General features: G+C 34.3%; 4 protein-coding genes across 4 annotated transcripts; 3 read left to right on the top strand and 1 right to left on the bottom strand.

Annotated features, from left to right (window-relative positions):
- On the top strand, window positions 1-1,643 carry LOC103832618 (protein translation factor SUI1 homolog 2). Its single transcript, XM_009108664.3, has 5 exons — window positions 1-252; window positions 614-699; window positions 827-1,038; window positions 1,230-1,283; window positions 1,368-1,643. The coding sequence occupies exons 2-5, from the start codon at window positions 663-665 to the stop codon at window positions 1,410-1,412; spliced, it is 348 nt and encodes a 115-aa protein (XP_009106912.1). The 5' UTR covers window positions 1-252; window positions 614-662; the 3' UTR covers window positions 1,413-1,643.
- Window positions 1,644-1,880: 237 nt separating this feature from the next.
- Window positions 1,881-11,257, top strand: LOC103832619 (phospholipid-transporting ATPase 6). The gene is made up of 11 exons (XM_009108665.3): window positions 1,881-2,622; window positions 2,795-4,656; window positions 4,727-4,837; window positions 4,932-5,208; window positions 5,302-5,390; window positions 5,506-5,593; window positions 5,690-5,899; window positions 5,981-6,106; window positions 6,198-6,296; window positions 6,381-6,572; window positions 6,652-11,257. The coding sequence occupies exons 2-11, from the start codon at window positions 2,819-2,821 to the stop codon at window positions 7,348-7,350; spliced, it is 3,729 nt and encodes a 1,242-aa protein (XP_009106913.1). The 5' UTR covers window positions 1,881-2,622; window positions 2,795-2,818; the 3' UTR covers window positions 7,351-11,257.
- Window positions 11,258-16,873: 5,616 nt separating this feature from the next.
- LOC117127340 (eukaryotic initiation factor 4A-6-like) lies at window positions 16,874-17,179 on the bottom strand. Its single transcript, XM_033277435.1, has one exon. It carries the CDS (start codon window positions 17,177-17,179, stop codon window positions 16,874-16,876), a length of 306 nt encoding a protein of 101 aa, XP_033133326.1.
- A 7-nt stretch (window positions 17,180-17,186) lies between these two features.
- On the top strand, window positions 17,187-20,983 carry LOC117127404 (phospholipid-transporting ATPase 6-like). Its single transcript, XM_033277667.1, has 8 exons — window positions 17,187-17,371; window positions 17,465-17,553; window positions 17,669-17,756; window positions 17,853-18,062; window positions 18,144-18,269; window positions 18,361-18,459; window positions 18,544-18,735; window positions 18,815-20,983. Exons 1-8 carry the CDS (start codon window positions 17,204-17,206, stop codon window positions 19,511-19,513), a joined length of 1,671 nt encoding a protein of 556 aa, XP_033133558.1. The 5' UTR covers window positions 17,187-17,203; the 3' UTR covers window positions 19,514-20,983.
- The last annotated feature ends 2,083 nt before the right edge of the window (window positions 20,984-23,066 follow it).

A 23,066-nucleotide genomic window follows, 5' to 3' on the forward strand; every position in this document is an offset into this window, starting at 1 on the left:
TCAACCACGCTCAATAATCTGGTCTTTGTTAATCCAAAACAAGTTGGGCCTTATTAAGACCCAATAGTGCTGCTTAAATTTTTTTAAAATAATAATTAAGAGAAATCGATTTTGTAGCTCTTCCTCTCGTGTTTGTTGTCCTCTTCCCCTCCCAGACCAGACAAGACAAGACATAAGCTACCTTTTATCCGAATACTGGGTTTTCATTTCTCGTCATTTCAAATCATCGAAACCCTAATAAATCTACATCAGGTGATTCATCTCGATCTCTTTCTCCTTGATTCATGTTTCTTTTCCGATACTCAATTCCATGATTCTTGGATCAAGTTTTTTTTTCTCTTCAGAGTTTTGTAGATTATTTATATTCTCTGATCTTGATAAGATCTTTTTTATTTTGTGTATTCGATTCATCGCAAATGATTCGTTTTTCCAGGAGAAGTTGACTCCAAAATCGATTTGAGATCCGATTATGAATATCTTATTGTATGTATTCGATCTAGAAATATATATGTTACGGTTTCACGATCATTAACTACGATGATCACGAGTTGTCACTTTCGTGTTCTGTAATGAAATCACTTGTCTTAATACGAGTTTTCATGTCGTTGTACAGGCTTCAGCGTCCTTTGTCGAGTTTGCTCCCTTGTTTCAGATAAAGGTTCATGTCAGATCTTGAAGTTCAAGTCCCCACTGCCTTTGGTAAATTTTTCAACTTAATTAAACCCGCTTTATGGTTGATACTCTTTTTAATATTAATTATGTAATAAATTGATTGGAAGCTAATTTTATTTTATTTGTATCCTGTTTGTTTGGTGCTTGTATAAAGATCCGTTTGCTGATGCAAATGCTGAGGACGCTGGAGCTGGAGCTGGAACAAAGGAATACGTGCACATACGTGTTCAGCAGCGTAATGGTAGAAAAAGCCTGACCACTGTCCAGGGCCTTAAGAAAGAGTACAGCTATACCAAGATCCTCAAAGACCTCAAGAAAGAGTTTTGCTGCAATGGCACTGTCGTCCAAGACTCTGAGCTAGGACAGGTCTGTCTTTGTATCCTCTTTTGATTACTTCTGTCTACTAGGCAAGTTTTGTTCTATATAGTCAAGCAATTGTGGTTTCTAACAAGAATACTAGTCCTGATGACTAGTTTTTTTTGTAATAAACAGATAAATATTTAAATTTGAAAATATATATACTTTATCATGAGTTGAGGATTTTCTATAAATTGTAGGTTATTCAGCTTCAAGGTGATCAGAGGAAGAACGTGTCCACCTTCCTTGTTCAGGTAGAACCATTTGTTTTTTTGTTCGTTTGAAGTTGGTTTATAGCAAAAGATTTGTGTGTTCTGATCTTAAGAGTGTTCAAGCAGGCTGGTCTTGTGAAGAAGGATAACATCAAGATCCATGGTTTTTGAGCAAATTCTAGATACTTGTTGTTCATCTTTGCACAACATCTTCAGTTTGCAGCATCAATCAGCCACTACTATTAACTATCACTTATGTATTAATTATTAATGTTCTGATATATATATTCTGTTTAAAAAAAAATCAAGTGGTTTGCTTATGAGTGTATTGAAAAAATGTATGAACTTTTCATTTGCGTTTGTAGTGTGAGATCATCAATAAAACTTGCTCCGATTTGTGAATTGACTGCAAAAGAAAGGAAAGAAAAACAAGTGCTAAACCGGAGATGAGAGGAGGTTTACGGTTTGATGCATAAACCAAAACGGTCCAAACTGGTTTTTGATCCATGTGCTCTGTGCGTGCGTGTATTATACCAACAAAAAGCAGAAACACTATGGTTAACAATTTAATCAGTAGAAAATTGGTTTGCTTATATAAATAGATTTTATTAATTGAAAGAATATTCTTTACCTTTTTTATCTCAGTGCTGAGTAGAAAATTGGTTTTTTTTTTTTTTTGACAACATAACTAGGTAACTAAATCACCCGATTCATAGAGCCAAATCGATGGGGTAGAATTGACATAAAGCATAGCTGAAGGAGAACTCCTCGCACCACGTGCAAGCTTGTCCGCCAAAGTGTTTTGTGCTCTTGTATATGTCTGATCCGGAATTCGGGAAAGAAAATCTTATTGCGGTTGAATTCTTCCAAATGTGCAGAGAAAGCTGGCCATTCTGCAGGTGTCGACACCTTCTTCAACATGAATTGACTTGGTAGAAGTAGAAAATTGGTTTATGTAAATAGATTCAACATGATTTGTAGTAATCTCTCTACTTTTTTATTTATTTATTTCAGTGCTGACTGCAATGAATCTAAAATATGTAAACTAAATTAAAAAATTACCAACCAGATTAGTTTTAAAATAAAAAATAAAATAAAGGCTAATATTTAATTAAAAAAAAAGGAAGCTACATACAACGAAAATTGCTGCGTTGGTTTTGAGTTGCAGTCCGAGAGAGAGTGAAGGAGGAGAAGAGAGAGAGAGAACGAGAGGAGCCATAGCCAATCTCCTTCCTTCTCCCTCCCAAAATTTTCAATCTCTGTCTCTCTCTCGTAGCGTTTTCGTTTACGTTCCTCTTCTCGCATCGAGGATCGGCGATTCTCTTACACCGTGAACACGCCTACCTTCGCGTTGATCATGAACGAGCCTCCCCGATTTCAGGTACATCTCGCCTCGGAGATTTTCTCCGATCTCTCTCTCTCTCTGTATATAACGTGACATTCACGTGATCTCCACCTCTCTCTTGTGTCACAAGTTATCTGATTGTCATCATCTAGGGCAAAATTGAACAACCTAATTTCAAAATCTAACACGTTTTGTTCGAATCTGGCAGTAACATTGAGGAGGTTCAAATCAAATGGCTCGTCGTAGTAGGATTAGATCAAGGATCAAGAAGAGCCATTTCTACACGTTCAGATGCCTCAGGCCCAAAACGCTCGACGATCAAGGCCCCCACGTCATCAACGGACCAGGCTACACCCGCATCGTCCACTGCAACCAGCCTCATCTCCACTTAGCGACTAAGCTCCTCAGGTACCGATCCAACTACGTGTCCACCACAAGGTACAACATGCTCACTTTCCTCCCCAAATGCCTCTACGAGCAGTTCCACCGCGTCGCCAACTTCTACTTCCTCGTCGCTGCCATCCTCTCGGTCTTCCCTCTCTCGCCTTTCAACAAGTGGAGCATGATTGCTCCGCTTGTTTTCGTTGTTGGGCTTAGTATGGGGAAAGAGGCCTTGGAGGATTGGCGCAGGTTTATGCAGGACGTGGGGGTGAACTCGAGGAAGGCTTGTGTTCATAAAGGACATGGTGAATTTGGTCGTAGGATGTGGAAGAAGCTTCGTGTCGGGGATGTGGTGAGAGTTGATAAAGATGAGTTTTTTCCTGCTGATTTGCTCTTGTTGTCGAGCAGCTACGAGGATGGGATTTGTTATGTGGAGACGATGAACTTAGATGGGGAGACTAACTTGAAAGTTAAGAGGTGTTTGGATGCTACCTTGGCGTTGGAAAAGGATGAGTCTTTTCAGAGTTTCTCTGGGATTATCAAATGCGAAGACCCGAATCCCAACTTGTATACCTTCGTTGGGAACCTTGAGTGTGATGGGCAGGTTTATCCACTTGATCCTAACCAGATTCTGCTGAGAGATTCTAAGCTGAGGAACACCACTTATATCTATGGGGTTGTGGTTTTCACCGGTCATGACACGAAAGTCATGCAGAATTCGACCAAGTCTCCTTCAAAGAGAAGCAGCATTGAGAAGAGAATGGATTATATTATATACACTCTCTTTGCGCTTCTTTTGTTTGTCTCCTTCATCAGCTCTCTCGGGTTTGCCGTGATGACGAAAGTTCAAATGGGAAACTGGTGGTACTTGCGACCAGACAGGCCTGAGAGCTTAACGAATCCAAAGAATCCTCTCTACGCTTGGGTAGTCCATTTGATCACTGCTCTGTTGCTTTACGGCTACTTGATTCCCATCTCGCTGTATGTTTCCATCGAGTTAGTGAAAGTCTTGCAAGCATCTTTCATTAATCAAGACTTGCAGTTGTATGACAGCGAGAGCGGGACTCCAGCTCAGGCACGCACATCGAATTTGAACGAAGAGCTGGGACAAGTTGATACCATCCTTTCTGATAAAACAGGAACTTTGACGTGTAACCAGATGGACTTTCTGAAATGCTCAATCGCTGGTACTTCTTACGGTGTCCGTGCCAGTGAAGTGGAACTAGCTGCTGCAAAGCAGATGGCGATGGATCTCGAGGAGCAAGGTGATGAGATTACAAACGTTCCAATGAGTACAGTCAGGACACAACGCTACACCAAACTTGCCAGCAGGACGTCCTCAGATTTTGAGTTGGAGACTGTAATCACTGCTAGTGATGAAAAGGATCGGAAGCAGACAACTGGCATTAAGGGGTTTAGTTTCGAGGATAACCGTCTGATGGATGATAACTGGGTAAATGAGCCGAATCCTGATGAGATTTTGATGTTTTTCCGTATACTAGCGGTTTGTCATACTGCTATTCCTGAGGTGGATGAAGATACTGGAAAGTGTACTTATGAAGCCGAGTCTCCTGATGAAGTTGCTTTCCTTGTTGCTTCTAGGGAGTTTGGTTTTGAGTTTACTAAGAGAACTCAAACAAGTGTTTTTATTGCTGAACGGTTTTCACCTTCAGGCCAGCCAGTTGATAGGTGAGACTGTAAATTAATCAGTTGATGTGTTTCATGTAGATGTCTAATCATGTGGTGGTTATTTTTACAGAGAATACAAAGTGTTAAATCTTCTAGACTTCACTAGCAAAAGAAAAAGAATGTCTGCCATTATCAGGGATGAGGAAGGGCAGATTCTTCTACTCTGTAAAGGTGCTGACAGGTTTGGATACATAACTTCAAGCTAGTTCCATTATCCACATTGATTATCACTTCTTCTACGCGAACTTTAATGTTTTTCCTTTTAATTTTTGTAGCATCATATTTGAACGGTTATCAAAGAAAGGTAAAGATTATCTAGGAGCTACTACCAAGCACTTGAATGAATACGGTGAAGCTGGTTTACGTACATTGGCACTCGGATATAGAAAGCTGGATGAAGCAGAGTATTCGGAATGGAACAGTGAATTTCATAAAGCCAAAACTTCTGTTGGAGCTGATAGAGATGAATTGCTGGAGAAGGTATCAGATATGATGGAGAAGGAATTGATCCTTGTTGGAGCTACTGCTGTAGAGGACAAACTGCAAAAGGGGGTATGCTATATAGGACAAACTTCATTGTGATTACCCAATATCACTCTTTCAAAAACTTCTTTTCAGCTTACTTTTTGTAGTTCACTTGATCAGGTTCCTCAATGCATAGATAATCTTGCCCAAGCTGGTCTCAAGATATGGGTTTTGACAGGAGATAAGATGGAGACAGCAATAAACATAGGGTTTGTTCTTCTTTATTGCGAATACCACAGACCCTGGAACTGATTTTTTTTTTTTACAAGATTTATTCTCCTCTAAGACTAAATGGACTAAATGATTTGGTTGGCCAAAATGCAGATACGCCTGCAGTTTACTTCGACAGGGTATGAAGCAGATATCCATTTCATTTGCTAATGTAGAGGAATCATCTCAAAACTCCGAAACTGTACGTATCTTATGTCGAAACTATTAAAAAAGTACATTACTGTTTCATTCGAGTATTTCGTGTGATGTAGATAAAAAAAATGTCTTTAATGTTCAGGCTGCAAAGGAGAGTATTTTGATGCAGATCACAAATGCCTCACAGATGATCAAAATAGAAAAAGATCCACATGCAGCGTTTGCTTTGATCATTGATGGGAAGACACTTACATATGCTTTGAAGGATGATGCCAAGTACCAGTTTCTTGCACTTGCAGTTGTCTGTGCATCAGTAATCTGCTGTCGTGTCTCTCCTAAACAGAAAGCACTTGTATGGAAAATTCCATAAACCTTCAAAACAATTTTATTAGTTTCCCAAACATTACAATTGTCTTGATTATTTTTTTGTCAGATAACAAGGCTAGCGAAAGAAGGAACAGGGAAGACAACTTTGGCAATCGGTGATGGTGCAAATGATGTTGGCATGATTCAAGAAGCTGATATTGGTGTTGGCATCAGCGGCGTTGAAGGCATGCAGGTGCTTAAACTTCTCTTCAACACAATGAGACATACATAGTCAAGTTTCGCCTATTTTTCTAACAAAACACGTTTCTATTTTCTTTTTGCAGGCTGTAATGGCAAGTGACTTCTCCATAGCCCAGTTTCGCTTTCTGGAGAGACTACTTGTTGTCCACGGACATTGGTGCTACAAGAGAATAGCCCAAATGGTTAGTATATACGTTTCAGATAATTTGATATATCACCAGACAGCATATACACTTGATCTTCATTGGTAAATGTTGCTTTCACAGATCTGTTACTTCTTCTACAAGAACATAGCGTTTGGCCTAACTCTCTTCTACTTCGAAGCCTTCACCGGATTTTCTGGTCAATCAATATTCAACGACTCCTACTTATTACTCTTCAACGTTGTTCTCACTTCTCTCCCCGTCATTTCTCTCGGAGTTTTCGAACAAGATGTTCCTTCTGATGTCTGCTTAGAGGTTATAGTCTCTCTCTATCATCTTCACATACAAAACAAAACACTTCCTAAACTTCATATCTTTGCCTCTGTTTTTATAGTTCCCTGCATTGTATCAACAAGGCCCCAAGAACCTGTTCTTCGACTGGTACAGGATCCTCGGATGGATGGGGAATGGAGTTTACGCATCCATAGTCATCTTCACACTCAACCTCGGAATCTTCCATGTCCAATCATTCCGCTCTGATGGCCAAACCGCAGACATGAACGCCATGGGAACCGCCATGTTCACTTGCATCATATGGGCAGTAAATGTACAAATAGCTCTCACCATGAGCCACTTCACTTGGATCCAACACGTAATGATTTGGGGAAGCATAGGAGCTTGGTACATCTTCCTCGCCCTTTACGGTATGCTACCACCAAAACTCTCTGGTAACATCTTCCACATGCTCATCGAGGTTCTAGCGCCTGCGCCGATCTTCTGGCTTACCACACTCCTGGTCATTGCCGCTACAACGCTCCCTTACTTGTTTCACATCTCGTACCAAAGATCGGTGAACCCTCTTGACCATCACATTATACAAGAGATCAAGCATTTCAAGATTGATTTAGAGGATGAGAGAATGTGGAAACGAGAGAAGTCCAAGGCTAGAGAGAAGACAAAGATTGGTTTCACGGCTAGAGTTGATGCTAAGATCAGACAGCTAAGAGTGAAGCTTCAGAGGAAACATTCGGTGTTGAGTGTCATGAGTGGGACTTCTTCTAATGATACAACTTCAAACTCACAACAGACTTAATTTAAGATCAAGTAAATTTTGTTTTAACTCCATTGTTTTATGAGATATTGCACTCCCTATACAAACATAACTCTATAATTTGCATGGATGGAAGTTTGCTTTTCTTACTGATGTGTTTTTTTTTTAATGTCAGTTATGCCCTTATTTCAAGTATTAACACATTCTAAAAATATTACGCATTTACAAAGTTCCTATATTGATATACCACGTGTGAAAGATTTTGTCTAGAGAAAGCACTATAATCGATACATGCATTGTCTAAAAATCAAACATGTTCATCTCTCATCTGTCCCAATTTCATTGTTTATTCCGTCGAACCTTTCTTCACTCCTTCATCTCTGTCTTGCTCCGTCGTGGCTGTCGTCCACGCAGTTGACTTGCTTCATCTTCCTTGTTCATCTACGCCATCGACTAAAAACAGAGCCACCACGAACGTCTCCGCCTCAAGTTTCTTCTTCTTCGCCGCAAATCGTCGTGTTTGTCTCGGTTCACCGGACCATCTCCCTCATCTTTCTCTGCCGATGTCGTCATGCTCGGATTCAAGCCTAGCCATAGTGTTCATCCTCGCCGTCTCTGTCTCGTTACAGAAGATATCGAACAATATTGGTGATTTCTTATGTTTTGCAACACAAGCCCTCCAACCTTTAGATATTCTCAAGGTGGCTCCAATATTTTCAAGTGTACAAATAGTTTCACAAATCGGCTCCAGACTTTTAGATTCTACATTTCAAACCCTTTAAAAACTCCCCGAATAGTCCTCAGAGTCTTAGATGTTTTCAATGTTAAAATTCAAATGACAATCTTGAGATAATTAGTGTATATTACCAGCTAAATATAACCATAAAAGCCAAGTAAAATTTTTAACCGACTATTTCACAAATTATATCATTAATTTGTATATATTACCGGCTAACTATAAAAATGTAGAGATAATTAGTATATATTACCGGTTAACAATAACAAAAAAATTCAAGTACAATGTTAACCGGCTAAACAACCATTTAATCATTTGTATTGTGATTTGTTAATGAGTTAATTTTATATTTATCCGAACATGTAAATTTAATCATATGTTTTGTGATTTATTAGAGAGTTAATTTTTTGTTTATCTGAACTGATACAAAATAACAATCATTAACTGATCAAAATAGCCGGTAAATATGAATTAAATACCAGCTAAAATGTAAAGTATCCGGATACATCAAAATATAACAATGCTAATTTAAAAATGAGACATATAAGCTATATGTATAACTGGTAATTTAAATCTAAATATCAGTTAACATATAATATATCCAGTTAAATAATAATATAGACATGTTAATTTATAAATTATCTAAAAAGTCACATTATAACCGGCTAACTTACATATCAACAATATAAGTTAAAGCTTACACTGTTGAGAAACTCTACATTGTTTCAATAAAAAAAAAACTAGCAGCATTCAAAATTAAATCAATAAAAACAAATAAAAAATATGCAAAATAACAGGGACCAGTTTTGCAAAAACAACAAAAATGGATCCTCAACTTGCATCGATCGAACTGAGAAGATCCAACCGCTTGATTTATCATGCTCGAACTGCAGTACTCGATCCAGCCCAAAATATACAAATTGATCGCTTACTGAACATCGTTCTACTCGATTCAATCCTCTCGGCATAAGCTTCATCTCATGTGCCCACAATCGAACGACGGAGATGTGACAGCGGCGAGAAGAGAAGACACAGACACGGCAGCGAGAAGAGAAGACGCGGACACGGCAGCAAGAAGAGAAGACGCAGGCAACGTTCTGGTGCGGCGGAGATGCGGCGACACCAGTGGAACGGAGACAAATTTTTTTCATTACGTGTATATAGATATATATATAATAATATATGTTGGCTTTTTATATTAAAATTTAAACTACCTAATTAAAGAAGGGACATATGGTAAAATACTCCTAGACAAATAGTCTGACAACCATGTTTTCTAGAGCTTTTCCATTTTTGCAAATTTTACAGTTATTGTATATTTTTTCTTGCAAATCGCTCTTTCTTATATGTGTATTGAAGATAGATAAAGAAAACAAAAATTATATTATTTTTTTCTCACTATTCAAATCGTTTATATAACTAGATATTAGAAAAAAGAAAGAGGGTACTGAACTGCGTTTACGTATGTGTACACACTAATATTAATGAAAATGAAAAAGAAATACATTACAAACTACATTATTGCTACAACCATAACGGCTTTTTTGGAATTGCAAACATTTGCTGCCTAACCTTACCAACACACGAATTGTGGAACTACTACATGAGAAGGTATATATTTCAAATCCCAAATGCAATTTAATATCTCTTATGCAAACTATTTTTTTTAAATATATCAAAAATTAACATTCAAATTTAAAAATGTTAATATTTCCTTTGTTAATTTTTTTTTGGGTTTTCGGAAAATAACCGCTCTTTCTTTAAAATTATAAAAAAAAATTATATTTTTTTTGTTTTTGTTTTTGAAAGGTAGTCGTTTCTTTTAATTAAAGTGAAAAAAAGAAAATTCGTGTTAGCCGTTTGAAAAGTAGCCGTTTCTGTTTTGGTTTTCGGGAAGTAGCCGTTGTTAGATTTCCTTTTTATCTATAAAAAGTCCACTTCCAACGATCTCACATCAGATAATCCCATTCTCCTTTCCATCAAGAAAATAATAATAATAATCAGTTTCGGAACCATGGAGCCGGAGAGCAACTTCCCGTCCCCTTCTTCTCCGTCGCTCATATCCTAATACAACCCATAGAAAACAAGATCATGTTTGTAATCGGGAGCTACATCATGTACGACGACGACGAAGCTATCGGCCGTGATTCTGATTCCCAAAGTAAACGCCGTCTCCCTTTCTCTCATCCGTAAGGTATCAAAATCCTCTTTCTTTCTCTGTTTTTTAAAATGCTTTTTGTTTTCTCAAAAGCTTCTTTTTTTGGGGGGGAAGAGGGAGATTCTATATTGCCCGGATTGATTATAAGACAAATTCATAATGTGAAAACAAGTAGAACAGCGTCCAGTCATTGATCGTTAGCGATCGTAACGTTTCATTTGTCTTTTTATACTTATGATTTACTTAGTCCACTCATAAATAATCAATCCGGTAATTTTAATCGACTTCTTTCTCTCTGTTTTAAAAATGTTTTTTTTTTGTCAAAAGCTTTTTTTGGGGGAAATTCTATATTAGTGGACTGATAGACACTAAATTCATAATGTGTAAACAAATAGAATGTCGTGTCCAGTCATTTATTTGTCCGTTAGAGATCATTAATTTCTTTCATTTTGCCTTTATACTTATGGTCATTTTAGTCACTCAAAATCAGTTCGGCAATTAAGAGTTTCCCCCATTCGTATTTTCATGGTTTCCTTTTCAAATCTTTTGCTTGTTTGTTGTGTTGTGTGTTTCTTGTTTTTTCGTGTTTGCTTGTTTGTCGAGTTAGAAATCAGTGATGCTGTGTTATGGAACTTGACATTGAAGCCTTATCTGGATATGGGTTTTTAAAGAAGAAGCTGTCGTCGACCTCTCTTCTGCATATCATACAAGTTATGTTACAAACTTATAGTTCATCGATGTATTGCGCTGAAATTAGGACTTCGTTTGATGCTCACCGTGGCCAATGAATATGTAATGTTGCCATTACACATGATGTGTTATTAATTTTATTATCTGAAGAACTCCTGCCATAAATGATATTTGTGATCTTGATGATACCATGTTTCTTTTAGACTGACAAGAAAAGAACTAAAAAGTAAAGACTATAGAAATTACATAAAATAGACTTATTATTATTTTAAAAGTATTTATTTAGACTTACACAATCATCTAAAATTATACTAACAATAGTTTTAAAACAACCTTTTATCAAAAAAAAAAGTTTGAAAGTTAAATGATATATTATTAATTTTATTCTCTAAAGAACTCATGCCATAAATGACACGTGTGATTTTGATGATACGATGTCTCTGTTAGATTGGCAAGAAAAAGACTAAAAAGTAAAGACTAAATTACAAAAAATAGACTTATTATTATTTTTAGAATATTCATTTAGACTTACACAATCATCTAAATTTATAATATATAACAAAAGTTTGAAAACAACCTTTTGTCAAAAAGAAAAGTTTGAAAACAACCTTCATTTCATTTCCAGTGTGATCTTACCAAAACTTTATAAAAAGAAGTTGTCGGGTCATTTCATTGGTACACTTTCAGGGATCTTAACAAATTTCTATACCAAAATCAAAAGTCTAAATGCAAAATTAATTAAAATTTTGTTCTATTTCAGCACAAAATACTATGGTATTGAAACAAAAAATACTATGGTTAAATGTGGAGAAGTAAATACAATCTAATATAAAAACTCAATCGAATAAATATTATATATCTAAATTACATATATCTAAACTAAAATATTATAATATATATAATACAAAATAATTTAAATATAATTGGAATATTAATAACTTTTATCATATATTTTTTAATACTTTTATATCCATGCATGAGCACGAGAATAATTAATATGTGTTGTCTATGAACTTCCTCGTATAGTTTTAAAATCCAAAAAATTACTTGACATTATCCCTCTTGATTGGTTTTAGAAGGAAAAAAATTTGCCATCCGAAAAAAAAGATGGGAGATAGTTGGATTACTCCTCGATAATTTAGACTTTCTCTCATTTATATATAAATATGTTTTAAATTTCTATTAGCTAATAAACATTACTTGACATTATTCCTCTAGATTGGTTGTAGAAGGAAAAAAAATTGTCATCCAAAAAAGAAGCTGGGAGATAGTTGGATTACTCCTTGATAATTTAGACTTTCTCTCATTTATATATAAATATGTTTTAAACTTCTATTAGCTAATAAAAATTTAATCATTTATTATTCTTTAAGCGTATCATTCTAGTATTTAATGTGAGATCTCAAATGCAAAATATCATTTCAAAAATATTAATGTATATGTGTTAGATATTTAGAAATTAAAAAATAATGTATGATATAGTTATAGTTTATAAATCATTATTTTACTTTAATTTTGAAAAAGATCACATTATCATATATAGACTCTTTAAAAACTTAGAATGAATTCTAACAATTAAAATTTACATTTAAATGGTTACCATTTTAATAAATACCATAATTTTATTATGAAAAACAAAAAAAAATTAACTCTCATAAATTATTTATAAATGTTTAAAAATTATTTATAAAAATGTATAAACTCAGCCTCACCAACTAATTACTAAATTATAAACAATATGCACTAAACTTTAAAACATAAATATTATAATATTTTTGATTGAGTGTATTTTTGAAAATTTTGTATCCAATTTAATATTATGCAAGCAATTTCTCAAAATTTCACTCGCCTTTCCATGAAATATGATTGTGTACTTCCATTTATATTTCATTAGTTTTGTGTTGGATATTCACCGGTACTTTTAATTTTAAATTTCACTAAGAACTAAAATATTAAATATATAAATAAATAAAAATCATTTTATCCATAAGATTGCTACATGGTAAACAATTAAGTTTTCATTATTTTTATTTTCAAATTTTACATGAAATTTGGTACTAATTCTAATATAATATTTTATCAATTCACTTTAATGAAGAAAAAGGCAAAAGACAACCGACATATCAATATTTGTTATTTTTATTTAGATTTGGCAACTTAATACACTTTATTATGCTACAAAACTAACAACAATTAATAATATTGTTATTTTTTCTTTGATAAAGTCATGTATTATTATAAATATTATTTGAGTTTTAATGTAGATAAAAAATCAGGGTTAACAACTATAAAGGCATACGCAGTCACTCGTTCCGTCGCTTTTTTTAGTGCAAAAACTATCCCCTTTCCTTTTTTTGATACATTCAGTTCTACATTGAGTAATATCACATTCTCCTTTATTGATTGGGTACATGTCGATACAAGTTTTTGGTTTTGACGGTGGTCCTCTTTTCTGAGCAATCGTCATTACTCCTGTTATTACAATAGTTAAAATATAACTTCAGTTTTCATATTTAAAACAGAAAATTAGTATTTTTGGTTAAAAGAGTTTTTTTTTATATAGGAAAAGAAAAACTTCAACTATGAACATCTCTTTCTTAGTCATTGATTATTTTGGGTACATTGCTAAACTCAAGATTATAGAATTCAATATACAAATTATATAGGTATATAAAATAATATGATATCACAATAACTTTAATTTTAAATAATTGTACAATATAATAATAAAATTTAAAATGCAAATACAAATACAAATACATACCGAAAAGAAGAATTGTGAGCATAACACAACCAATAAGCGGAGGTTGAAAAGCATTTTTCATCTTTGATAATTAAATAAATGTGTTTTAAAATTACAAACACAGATAATTATATTTATAGATGAATCAAAAATTGAAACATATCTAATTTAAGCTATGTATCTTCTAAAATTCCGATATAAAAGGATCTAATTTGACCAAAATTTTTTTTCAAAATTTCTAGTTTTTATTTGTATGATAGATAAAAATTTTTTGACTTGGTTAAATTTAAAATATTTCTTGATATACATAAAAACCAACCAATTTCCATTAAGTCACACATTCAAAAAATACAAAACAAGAACTATTAAGCCGATGGATAAATTTTTGGGGGTTTTGCAAAAATGACTCAAAACAAAACGTTAAATGCAAAATTAACCCATGATTTTTTTGGAACTTTCATTTTCTCTATTCACTTTAAAAGTTTGGATTATTCATGAAAATGCCTTTTTTTTTTTTGAAATTGCTTGATTTACTCAGTCATCCTTATATTCGTCTTTTATTTACAACATTGCTATTATTATCAATACACCAATAACCATGAAAAACCAATGTCAAGCTTTAAATGCACCTAAAATCAACATCTCCATTTTTATATTCTTATTTCTTACACACACAAACCATTTCCCTTTCAGTTTCTCTCTTATTTCATCCCAACTTTTTATTTCACAATTTATAAGCTTATTAGAATTACTCAAGTTCATGATTTTTTATCAAGAACTAGTGGGTAAATTTCACTAAGAAATGATGTGTGTTTGAAGAAAGTAAACATGAACCTCACTAGATCTAAGACTGATTTTTGAATTTTTACAGATCTGTTCGCTAAGAGTACAAAAGTCTCCTCATCAATGAATATGTTAGTTTTACAGTTGACTTTCTCTGTGTTTTTTAAAGACGATTTCTCTTGAAATCTTAAAACTTATTTTGTTAACAACAAAGAAATGAGAAGACTTCCACAAGTCTTTTCTGACATCTTTGAGATTTTTTTTTTTCAAAACCAAAAGTAAGCCAATATTTACAAAAAAAAAGACTTTCAGTTTGTAAATTTGCAATTGGGAAAATGACTTAAATGGTAGACTTCCAAGAAGTCTTATGTCGGAAGACTTCTAAAAGTCTTTAAAATTCTCTAGGTCAATGTTTAATAAATTTTCATTTTCTCTAAAATTAAAAAAACTTTATAATGTTTTCTTATTAATTCATGTATATTAGTCAATGTCTGAACTCCTGAATGAAATTCATAACTTAAGTTAGTGATAATTACGAAGTTAGTAATTTTCATGTTTATTAATGTTTCTAGCTAATGAGAGAATACTTTTGGGGGAGTCTTCTATGTTAGTTTTTGTAAAACTTGTATTTTCAACTTCAACATATGTTTTTTAGCTTTCAATAGTGTTAAGTAACTTCATGAATATCAACTCATGTGGCTTAATGTGTTTTCTTAGATCATAAGATATATTTTTTAAGATTTAAAATAAAATTTAAGTTTCCCGCATAAATTTTAATTTTCCGCTTATATTTGAATTTTCTGCTTAAAATTTAAGTCTTCCGAGAAGACTTCTCATATGTTTTAATTTTTCGCTTAAACTTTCGAGAAGTCTTCTAGTCAAAGTATTATATGTTTGAACTTATGTAATGTTTGATTTTTTGTGAATATGATTAAGTTTTCTTGAGAAGTGTTCTCCTTAATTTTAGTAAATTTGACTAAATTTTTGTGTTATTGTGTTTTGCTATTGAAGTTAGATCAATAACTTCAATAATGTCAAGTACTTTTGGTAAAATAATTTTGTAGACATGAACATATTTACCAATCTCTTTTCATTAACATCTCTTTAGATTTACAAAAGAATCTACAACAAAAAAAGTATACATACAAATCACAAAACAGATCATAAACAAAATTATTACATATAGAGTTAGAGAATATTCCTCCACAAAGACTTTCTCGAAGAATGATCTGAAAAGTCTTCTACTGCATTATATGTTAAAAGACTTCCGAGAATATTTCTCACAAGTCTTCCAAAACCTGACTCAGCTCTAAAAAATCTGCATATCCAAAAACGTTCAAATGACTTCAAAACATAGAAAATGAGTGGAAGATGAGCTAGATTACCTTAATAAAAATCACAAAAATACATATCCAAAATTTATAGATCTACTTTTAAATGAGTGGAAGATGAGAACCATGTAATAAAAAATGTTCAAAAACAAGATAGATTAGTAAGAAAGACATAACACAAAAAATGAGAAATTAATGTAAAATTTGGTGTTTTCAAGATTAAAGAGATTAGAGAGAGGTTGGATAATTTTAGTTTGAAAAAGATAAGAGGTTGAAGTAACAAAAAGTTATTAAAACAGACATTGTGACTTACCAATCTTTGATTAAAAGTTTTTAAAAAATCCATTTTAAAAAGATAATTTTAAATAATATAATTTATATTTTAAAAATAATAAGTATTTTATTTAAATCATTTTTTCTCAAATTATTAAAAAATAATTTAAATAAAATAAATTAAGGTATATTTAATGAATACAAAAGATTTTTCTTTTTCTTTTTAATTTAAATTTAAATTTCTGTTTTATATTTTCCAAATAACATTTATAATAAAATACATTTATAAAATTTAAAGCGAAAATATTTTTATACGTAATGTGATTTCATTAAAAAAAAAAGTTTACAAAAATAATCTTGGCATTAAAGTAAATTAACGAAAACGATATTATTAAAAAATCAAAATATACTTACCTAAGATGAAAAACCAAATTAATGCAATGAATACAATTAGTTTGATTTGGCTGAATTAGATTAAAAATAGTTGTACTTTAATTTGAAGGAATATGCGTAAGTCGATCAATCCAAATTCTTTTATTTAAAAAAAAAGAAAAATTAAGATTTGTTTGTTGCACATATCACTTATTGTTAATTACGGCCATTTATTATGTCGACGGTTTTCTAAATCCATAAACCTTCTAACAATCACGAATGATTAGAAAATTAGGTAAACATTGCATGATATTAAAAAAGAAAAATGGTAAAAAGAAACAACATATGTTCGAAAGAGTTGGTTGAATACTAGAAAAAAAAAATGAAAAACTGGTCTCGAGATGATTCAGAAAGAGAGAGAGAGGGGTCAAAAATCAAATACGAAACTTGCAAACCAAGTAACCTTTTCTTCCTCTTCTTCAAAGAAGATCGGCTACGTTTGATGGAAGCTCCTCAACAACCACATTGTAAAACTTCTGAATATCAAAAAGCATCCTCTCATCGTCCTTGGTCACAAAGTTAATCGCCACACCTTTCCTCCCAAACCTCCCACTCCTACCAATACGGTGAAGGTAGTTCTCAGGCTGAGTCGGCAGATCAAAGTTAATAACCAAAGACACTTGCTGCACATCAATCCCACGAGCCAAGAGATCGGTCGTGATCAGCACACGCGAAGAGCCAGACCTGAACTCTCTCATGATAATGTCTCTAGTGTTCTGGTCCATGTCTCCGTGAGTCGCCGACACCGTATGGTCACGGCTCCTCATTTTATCCGTGAGCCAGTCCACCTTGCGACGAGTGTTGACGAAGATGACGCTCTGAGTGATGGCCAACGTCTCGTAGAGGTATCAGATATGATGGAGAAGGAATTGATCCTTGTTGGAGCTACTGCTGTAGAGGACAAACTGCAAAAGGGGGTATGCTATATAGGACAAACTTCATTGTGATTACCCAATATCACTCTTTCAAAAACTTCTTTTCAGCTTACTTTTTGTAGTTCACTTGATCAGGTTCCTCAATGCATAGATAATCTTGCCCAAGCTGGTCTCAAGATATGGGTTTTGACAGGAGATAAGATGGAGACAGCAATAAACATAGGGTTTGTTCTTCTTTATTGCGAATACCACAGACCCTGGAACTGATTTTTTTTTTTTACAAGATTTATTCTCCTCTAAGACTAAATGGACTAAATGATTTGGTTGGCCAAAATGCAGATACGCCTGCAGTTTACTTCGACAGGGTATGAAGCAGATATCCATTTCATTTGCTAATGTAGAGGAATCATCTCAAAACTCCGAAACTGTACGTATCTTATGTCGAAACTATTAAAAAAGTACATTACTGTTTCATTCGAGTATTTCGTGTGATGTAGATAAAAAAAATGTCTTTAATGTTCAGGCTGCAAAGGAGAGTATTTTGATGCAGATCACAAATGCCTCACAGATGATCAAAATAGAAAAAGATCCACATGCAGCGTTTGCTTTGATCATTGATGGGAAGACACTTACATATGCTTTGAAGGATGATGCCAAGTACCAGTTTCTTGCACTTGCAGTTGTCTGTGCATCAGTAATCTGCTGTCGTGTCTCTCCTAAACAGAAAGCACTTGTATGGAAAATTCCATAAACCTTCAAAACAATTTTATTAGTTTCCCAAACATTACAATTGTCTTGATTATTTTTTTGTCAGATAACAAGGCTAGCGAAAGAAGGAACAGGGAAGACAACTTTGGCAATCGGTGATGGTGCAAATGATGTTGGCATGATTCAAGAAGCTGATATTGGTGTTGGCATCAGCGGCGTTGAAGGCATGCAGGTGCTTAAACTTCTCTTCAACACAATGAGACATACATAGTCAAGTTTCGCCTATTTTTCTAACAAAACACGTTTCTATTTTCTTTTTGCAGGCTGTAATGGCAAGTGACTTCTCCATAGCCCAGTTTCGCTTTCTGGAGAGACTACTTGTTGTCCACGGACATTGGTGCTACAAGAGAATAGCCCAAATGGTTAGTATATACGTTTCAGATAATTTGATATATCACCAGACAGCATATACACTTGATCTTCATTGGTAAATGTTGCTTTCACAGATCTGTTACTTCTTCTACAAGAACATAGCGTTTGGCCTAACTCTCTTCTACTTCGAAGCCTTCACCGGATTTTCTGGTCAATCAATATTCAACGACTCCTACTTATTACTCTTCAACGTTGTTCTCACTTCTCTCCCCGTCATTTCTCTCGGAGTTTTCGAACAAGATGTTCCTTCTGATGTCTGCTTAGAGGTTATAGTCTCTCTCTATCATCTTCACATACAAAACAAAACACTTCCTAAACTTCATATCTTTGCCTCTGTTTTTATAGTTCCCTGCATTGTATCAACAAGGCCCCAAGAACCTGTTCTTCGACTGGTACAGGATCCTCGGATGGATGGGGAATGGAGTTTACGCATCCATAGTCATCTTCACACTCAACCTCGGAATCTTCCATGTCCAATCATTCCGCTCTGATGGCCAAACCGCAGACATGAACGCCATGGGAACCGCCATGTTCACTTGCATCATATGGGCAGTAAATGTACAAATAGCTCTCACCATGAGCCACTTCACTTGGATCCAACACGTAATGATTTGGGGAAGCATAGGAGCTTGGTACATCTTCCTCGCCCTTTACGGTATGCTACCACCAAAACTCTCTGGTAACATCTTCCACATGCTCATCGAGGTTCTAGCGCCTGCGCCGATCTTCTGGCTTACCACACTCCTGGTCATTGCCGCTACAACGCTCCCTTACTTGTTTCACATCTCGTACCAAAGATCGGTGAACCCTCTTGACCATCACATTATACAAGAGATCAAGCATTTCAAGATTGATTTAGAGGATGAGAGAATGTGGAAACGAGAGAAGTCCAAGGCTAGAGAGAAGACAAAGATTGGTTTCACGGCTAGAGTTGATGCTAAGATCAGACAGCTAAGAGTGAAGCTTCAGAGGAAACATTCGGTGTTGAGTGTCATGAGTGGGACTTCTTCTAATGATACAACTTCAAACTCACAACAGACTTAATTTAAGATCAAGTAAATTTTGTTTTAACTCCATTGTTTTATGAGATATTGCACTCCCTATACAAACATAACTCTATAATTTGCATGGATGGAAGTTTGCTTTTCTTACTGATGTGTTTTTTTTTTAATGTCAGTTATGCCCTTATTTCAAGTATTAACACATTCTAAAAATATTACGCATTTACAAAGTTCCTATATTGATATACCACGTGTGAAAGATTTTGTCTAGAGAAAGCACTATAATCGATACATGCATTGTCTAAAAATCAAACATGTTCATCTCTCATCTGTCCCAATTTCATTGTTTATTCCGTCGAACCTTTCTTCACTCCTTCATCTCTGTCTTGCTCCGTCGTGGCTGTCGTCCACGCAGTTGACTTGCTTCATCTTCCTTGTTCATCTACGCCATCGACTAAAAACAGAGCCACCACGAACGTCTCCGCCTCAAGTTTCTTCTTCTTCGCCGCAAATCGTCGTGTTTGTCTCGGTTCACCGGACCATCTCCCTCATCTTTCTCTGCCGATGTCGTCATGCTCGGATTCAAGCCTAGCCATAGTGTTCATCCTCGCCGTCTCTGTCTCGTTACAGAAGATATCGAACAATATTGGCGATTTCTTATGTTTTGCAACACAAGCCCTCCAACCTTTAGATATTCTCAAGGTGGCTCCAATATTTTCAAGTGTACAAATAGTTTCACAAATCGGCTCCAGACTTTTAGATTCTACATTTCAAACCCTTTAAAAACTCCCCGAATAGTCCTCGGAGTCTTAGATGTTTTCAATGTTAAAATTCAAATGACAATCTTGAGATAATTAGTGTATATTACCAGCTAAATATAACCATAAAAGCCAAGTAAAATTTTTAACCGACTATTTCACAAATTATATCATTAATATTACCGGCTAACTATAAAAATGTAGAGATAATTAGTATATATTACCGGTTAACAATAACAAAAAAATTCAAGTACAATGTTAACCGGCTAAACAACCATTTAATCATTTGTATTGTGATTTGTTAATGAGTTAATTTTATGTTTACCCGAACATGTAAATTTAATCATATGTTTTGTGATTTATTAGAGAGTTAATTTTTTGTTTATCTGAACTGATACAAAATAACAATCATTAACCGATCAAAATAGCCGGTAAATATGAATTAAATACCAGCTAAAATGTAAAGTACCCGGATAAATCAGAATATAAGAATGCTAATTTAAAAATGAGACATATAAGCTATATGTATAACTGGTAATTAAAATCTAAATACCAGCTAACATATAATATATCCAGTTAAATAATAATATAGACATGCTAATTTATAAATTATCTAAAAAATCACATTATAACCGGCTAACTTACATATCAACAATATAAATTAAGCTTACACCGTTGAGAAGCTCTACATTGTTTCAATAAAAAAAAAAGAAACTAGCAGTATTCAAAATTAAATTAAAAAAACAAATAAAAAATATGCAAAATAACCGGGACTAGTTTTAAAAAAACAACAAAAATGGATCCTCAACTTGCATCGATCGAACTGAGAAGATCCAACCGCTCGATGCTCCAACTGCAGTACTTGATCCAGCCTAAAATATACAAATTGATCGCATACTGAACACCGTTCTACTCGATTAAATCCTCTCGGCATAAGCTGAGAGATGTCAATCAAAGTCCCACATTGGATAATTAGACAAGGAGTGTCTAATATATAAAGAGATGTCCAACTCTAATAGTACGAGGCCTTTTGGGATGGAAACCAAAAGTAAAACCATGCGGGCTTGCTAATTAGGCCCAAAGTGGACAATATCGTACTAATCGGATAATATAGAGTTGGACATGGGATTTCACAATCCCAACAATTGGTATCAGAGCGGTTGACGAGAAATCTGCAAGAAGACCAAAATACCCTTCGAGTAGGAATGGGACCCTTCAAGGTGGAAAGGGAGGTTCGGCAGAGATTAGTCAGAAGATCCTGGAATTGTGGGAAGAACATTCTCGACTAAGGGTGTCGAATGTCGAAGATGCGACAAGGCACCGAGATGATTCGCTAGAGGAAAAATGGCACAAGGTGTGTGGTCCTTAGCTTGAGGGGGAGAATGAGAGATGTCAATCAAAGTCCCACATTGGATAATTAGACAAGGAGTGTCTAATATATAAAGAGATGTCCAACTCTAATAGTACGAGGCCTTTTGGGATGGAAACCAAAAGTAAAACCATGCGGGCTTGCTAATTAGGCCCAAAGTGGACAATATCGTACTAATCGGATAATATAGAGTTGGACATGGGATTTCACAATCCCAACATAAGCTTCATCTCATGTGCCCACAATCGAACGACGGAGTTGTGACAGTGGCGAGAAGAAAAGACACAGACACGGCAGCGAGAAGAGAAGACGCAAACACGACAGCAAGAAGAGAAGACGCAGGCACGGCAACGTTCTGGTGCGGCGGAGATGCGGCGACACCAGTGGAACGGAGACAAACTTTTTTTATTATGTTGGTTTTTTTATATTAAAATTTAAACTACTTAATTAAAGAAGGAGTATATGGTAAAATACTCCTAGACAAATAGTCTGACAACCATGTTTTCTAGAGTTTTTCTATTTTTGCAAATTTTTCAGTTATTGTATATTTTTCTTGCAAATCGCTCTTGTTTTATGTAAGTGTATTGAAGATAGATAAAGAAAACAAAAATTATATTCTTTTTTCTCACTATTCAAATCGTTTATATAACTAGATATTAGACAAAAGAAAGAGGGTACTGAACTGCGTTTACGTATGTGTACACTAATATTAATGAAAATGAAAAAGAAATACATTACAAACTACATTATTGCTACAACCATAACGGCTTTTTTGGAATTGCAAACATTTGCTGCCTAACCTTACCAACACACGAATTGTGGAACTACTACATGAAAAGGTATATATTTCAAATCCCAAATGCAATTTAATATCTCTTATGCAAACTTTTTTTTTAAAAAATATATCAAAAATTAACATTCAAATTTAAAAATGTTAATTTTTCCTTTGTTAATTTTTTTGGGTTTCGGAAAATAACCCTCTTTCTTTAATTAAAGCGAAAATTATATAAAAAATTATATATTTTTGTTTTTTTTGAAAGGTAGCCGTTTTTTTAATTAAAAGTGAAAAAAAAAAATTCGTGTTAGCCGTTTGAAAAGTAGCCGTTTCTGTTTTGGTTTTCGGGAAGTAGTCGTTGTTAGATTTCCTTTTTATCTATAAAAAGTCCACTTCCAACTATCTCACATCAGATAATCCCATTCTCCTTTCCATCAAGAAAATAATAATAATAATAATAATAATCAGTTTCCGAACCATGGAGCCGGAGAGCAACTTCCCGTCCCCTTCTTCTCCGTCGCTCATATCCTAATACAACCCATAGAAAACAAGATCATGTTTGTAATCGGGAGCTACATCATGTACCACGACGACGAAGCTATCGGCCGTGATTCTGATTCCCAAAGTAAACGCCGTAACCCTTTCTCTCAGCCGTAAGGTATCAAAATCCTCTTTCTTTCTCTGTTTTTTAAAA

Source organism: Brassica rapa, chromosome A08 (genome assembly GCF_000309985.2).
Source record: "Brassica rapa cultivar Chiifu-401-42 chromosome A08, CAAS_Brap_v3.01, whole genome shotgun sequence".
Lineage (NCBI taxonomy): Eukaryota > Viridiplantae > Streptophyta > Magnoliopsida > Brassicales > Brassicaceae > Brassica > Brassica rapa.

Coding starts and splice junctions, on each gene's coding strand:
- LOC103832619 (XM_009108665.3), top strand. CDS start 2,819: ATGGCTCGTCGTAGTAGGATTAGATCAAGGATCAAGAAGAGCCATTTC. Junction 5,594..5,689: donor CATCTCAAAACTCCGAAACT/GTACGTATCTTA, acceptor TTTAATGTTCAG/GCTGCAAAGGAGAGTATTTT. Junction 6,297..6,380: donor ACAAGAGAATAGCCCAAATG/GTTAGTATATAC, acceptor TTGCTTTCACAG/ATCTGTTACTTCTTCTACAA.
- LOC117127340 (XM_033277435.1), bottom strand. CDS start 17,179: ATGGACCAGAACACTAGAGACATTATCATGAGAGAGTTCAGGTCTGGC.
- LOC103832618 (XM_009108664.3), top strand. CDS start 663: ATGTCAGATCTTGAAGTTCAAGTCCCCACTGCCTTTG. Junction 1,039..1,229: donor AAGACTCTGAGCTAGGACAG/GTCTGTCTTTGT, acceptor TATAAATTGTAG/GTTATTCAGCTTCAAGGTGA. Junction 1,284..1,367: donor TGTCCACCTTCCTTGTTCAG/GTAGAACCATTT, acceptor GTGTTCAAGCAG/GCTGGTCTTGTGAAGAAGGA.
- LOC117127404 (XM_033277667.1), top strand. CDS start 17,204: ATGGTCACGGCTCCTCATTTTATCCGTGAGCCAGTCCACCTTGCGACG. Junction 18,460..18,543: donor ACAAGAGAATAGCCCAAATG/GTTAGTATATAC, acceptor TTGCTTTCACAG/ATCTGTTACTTCTTCTACAA. Junction 18,736..18,814: donor CTTCTGATGTCTGCTTAGAG/GTTATAGTCTCT, acceptor CTGTTTTTATAG/TTCCCTGCATTGTATCAACA.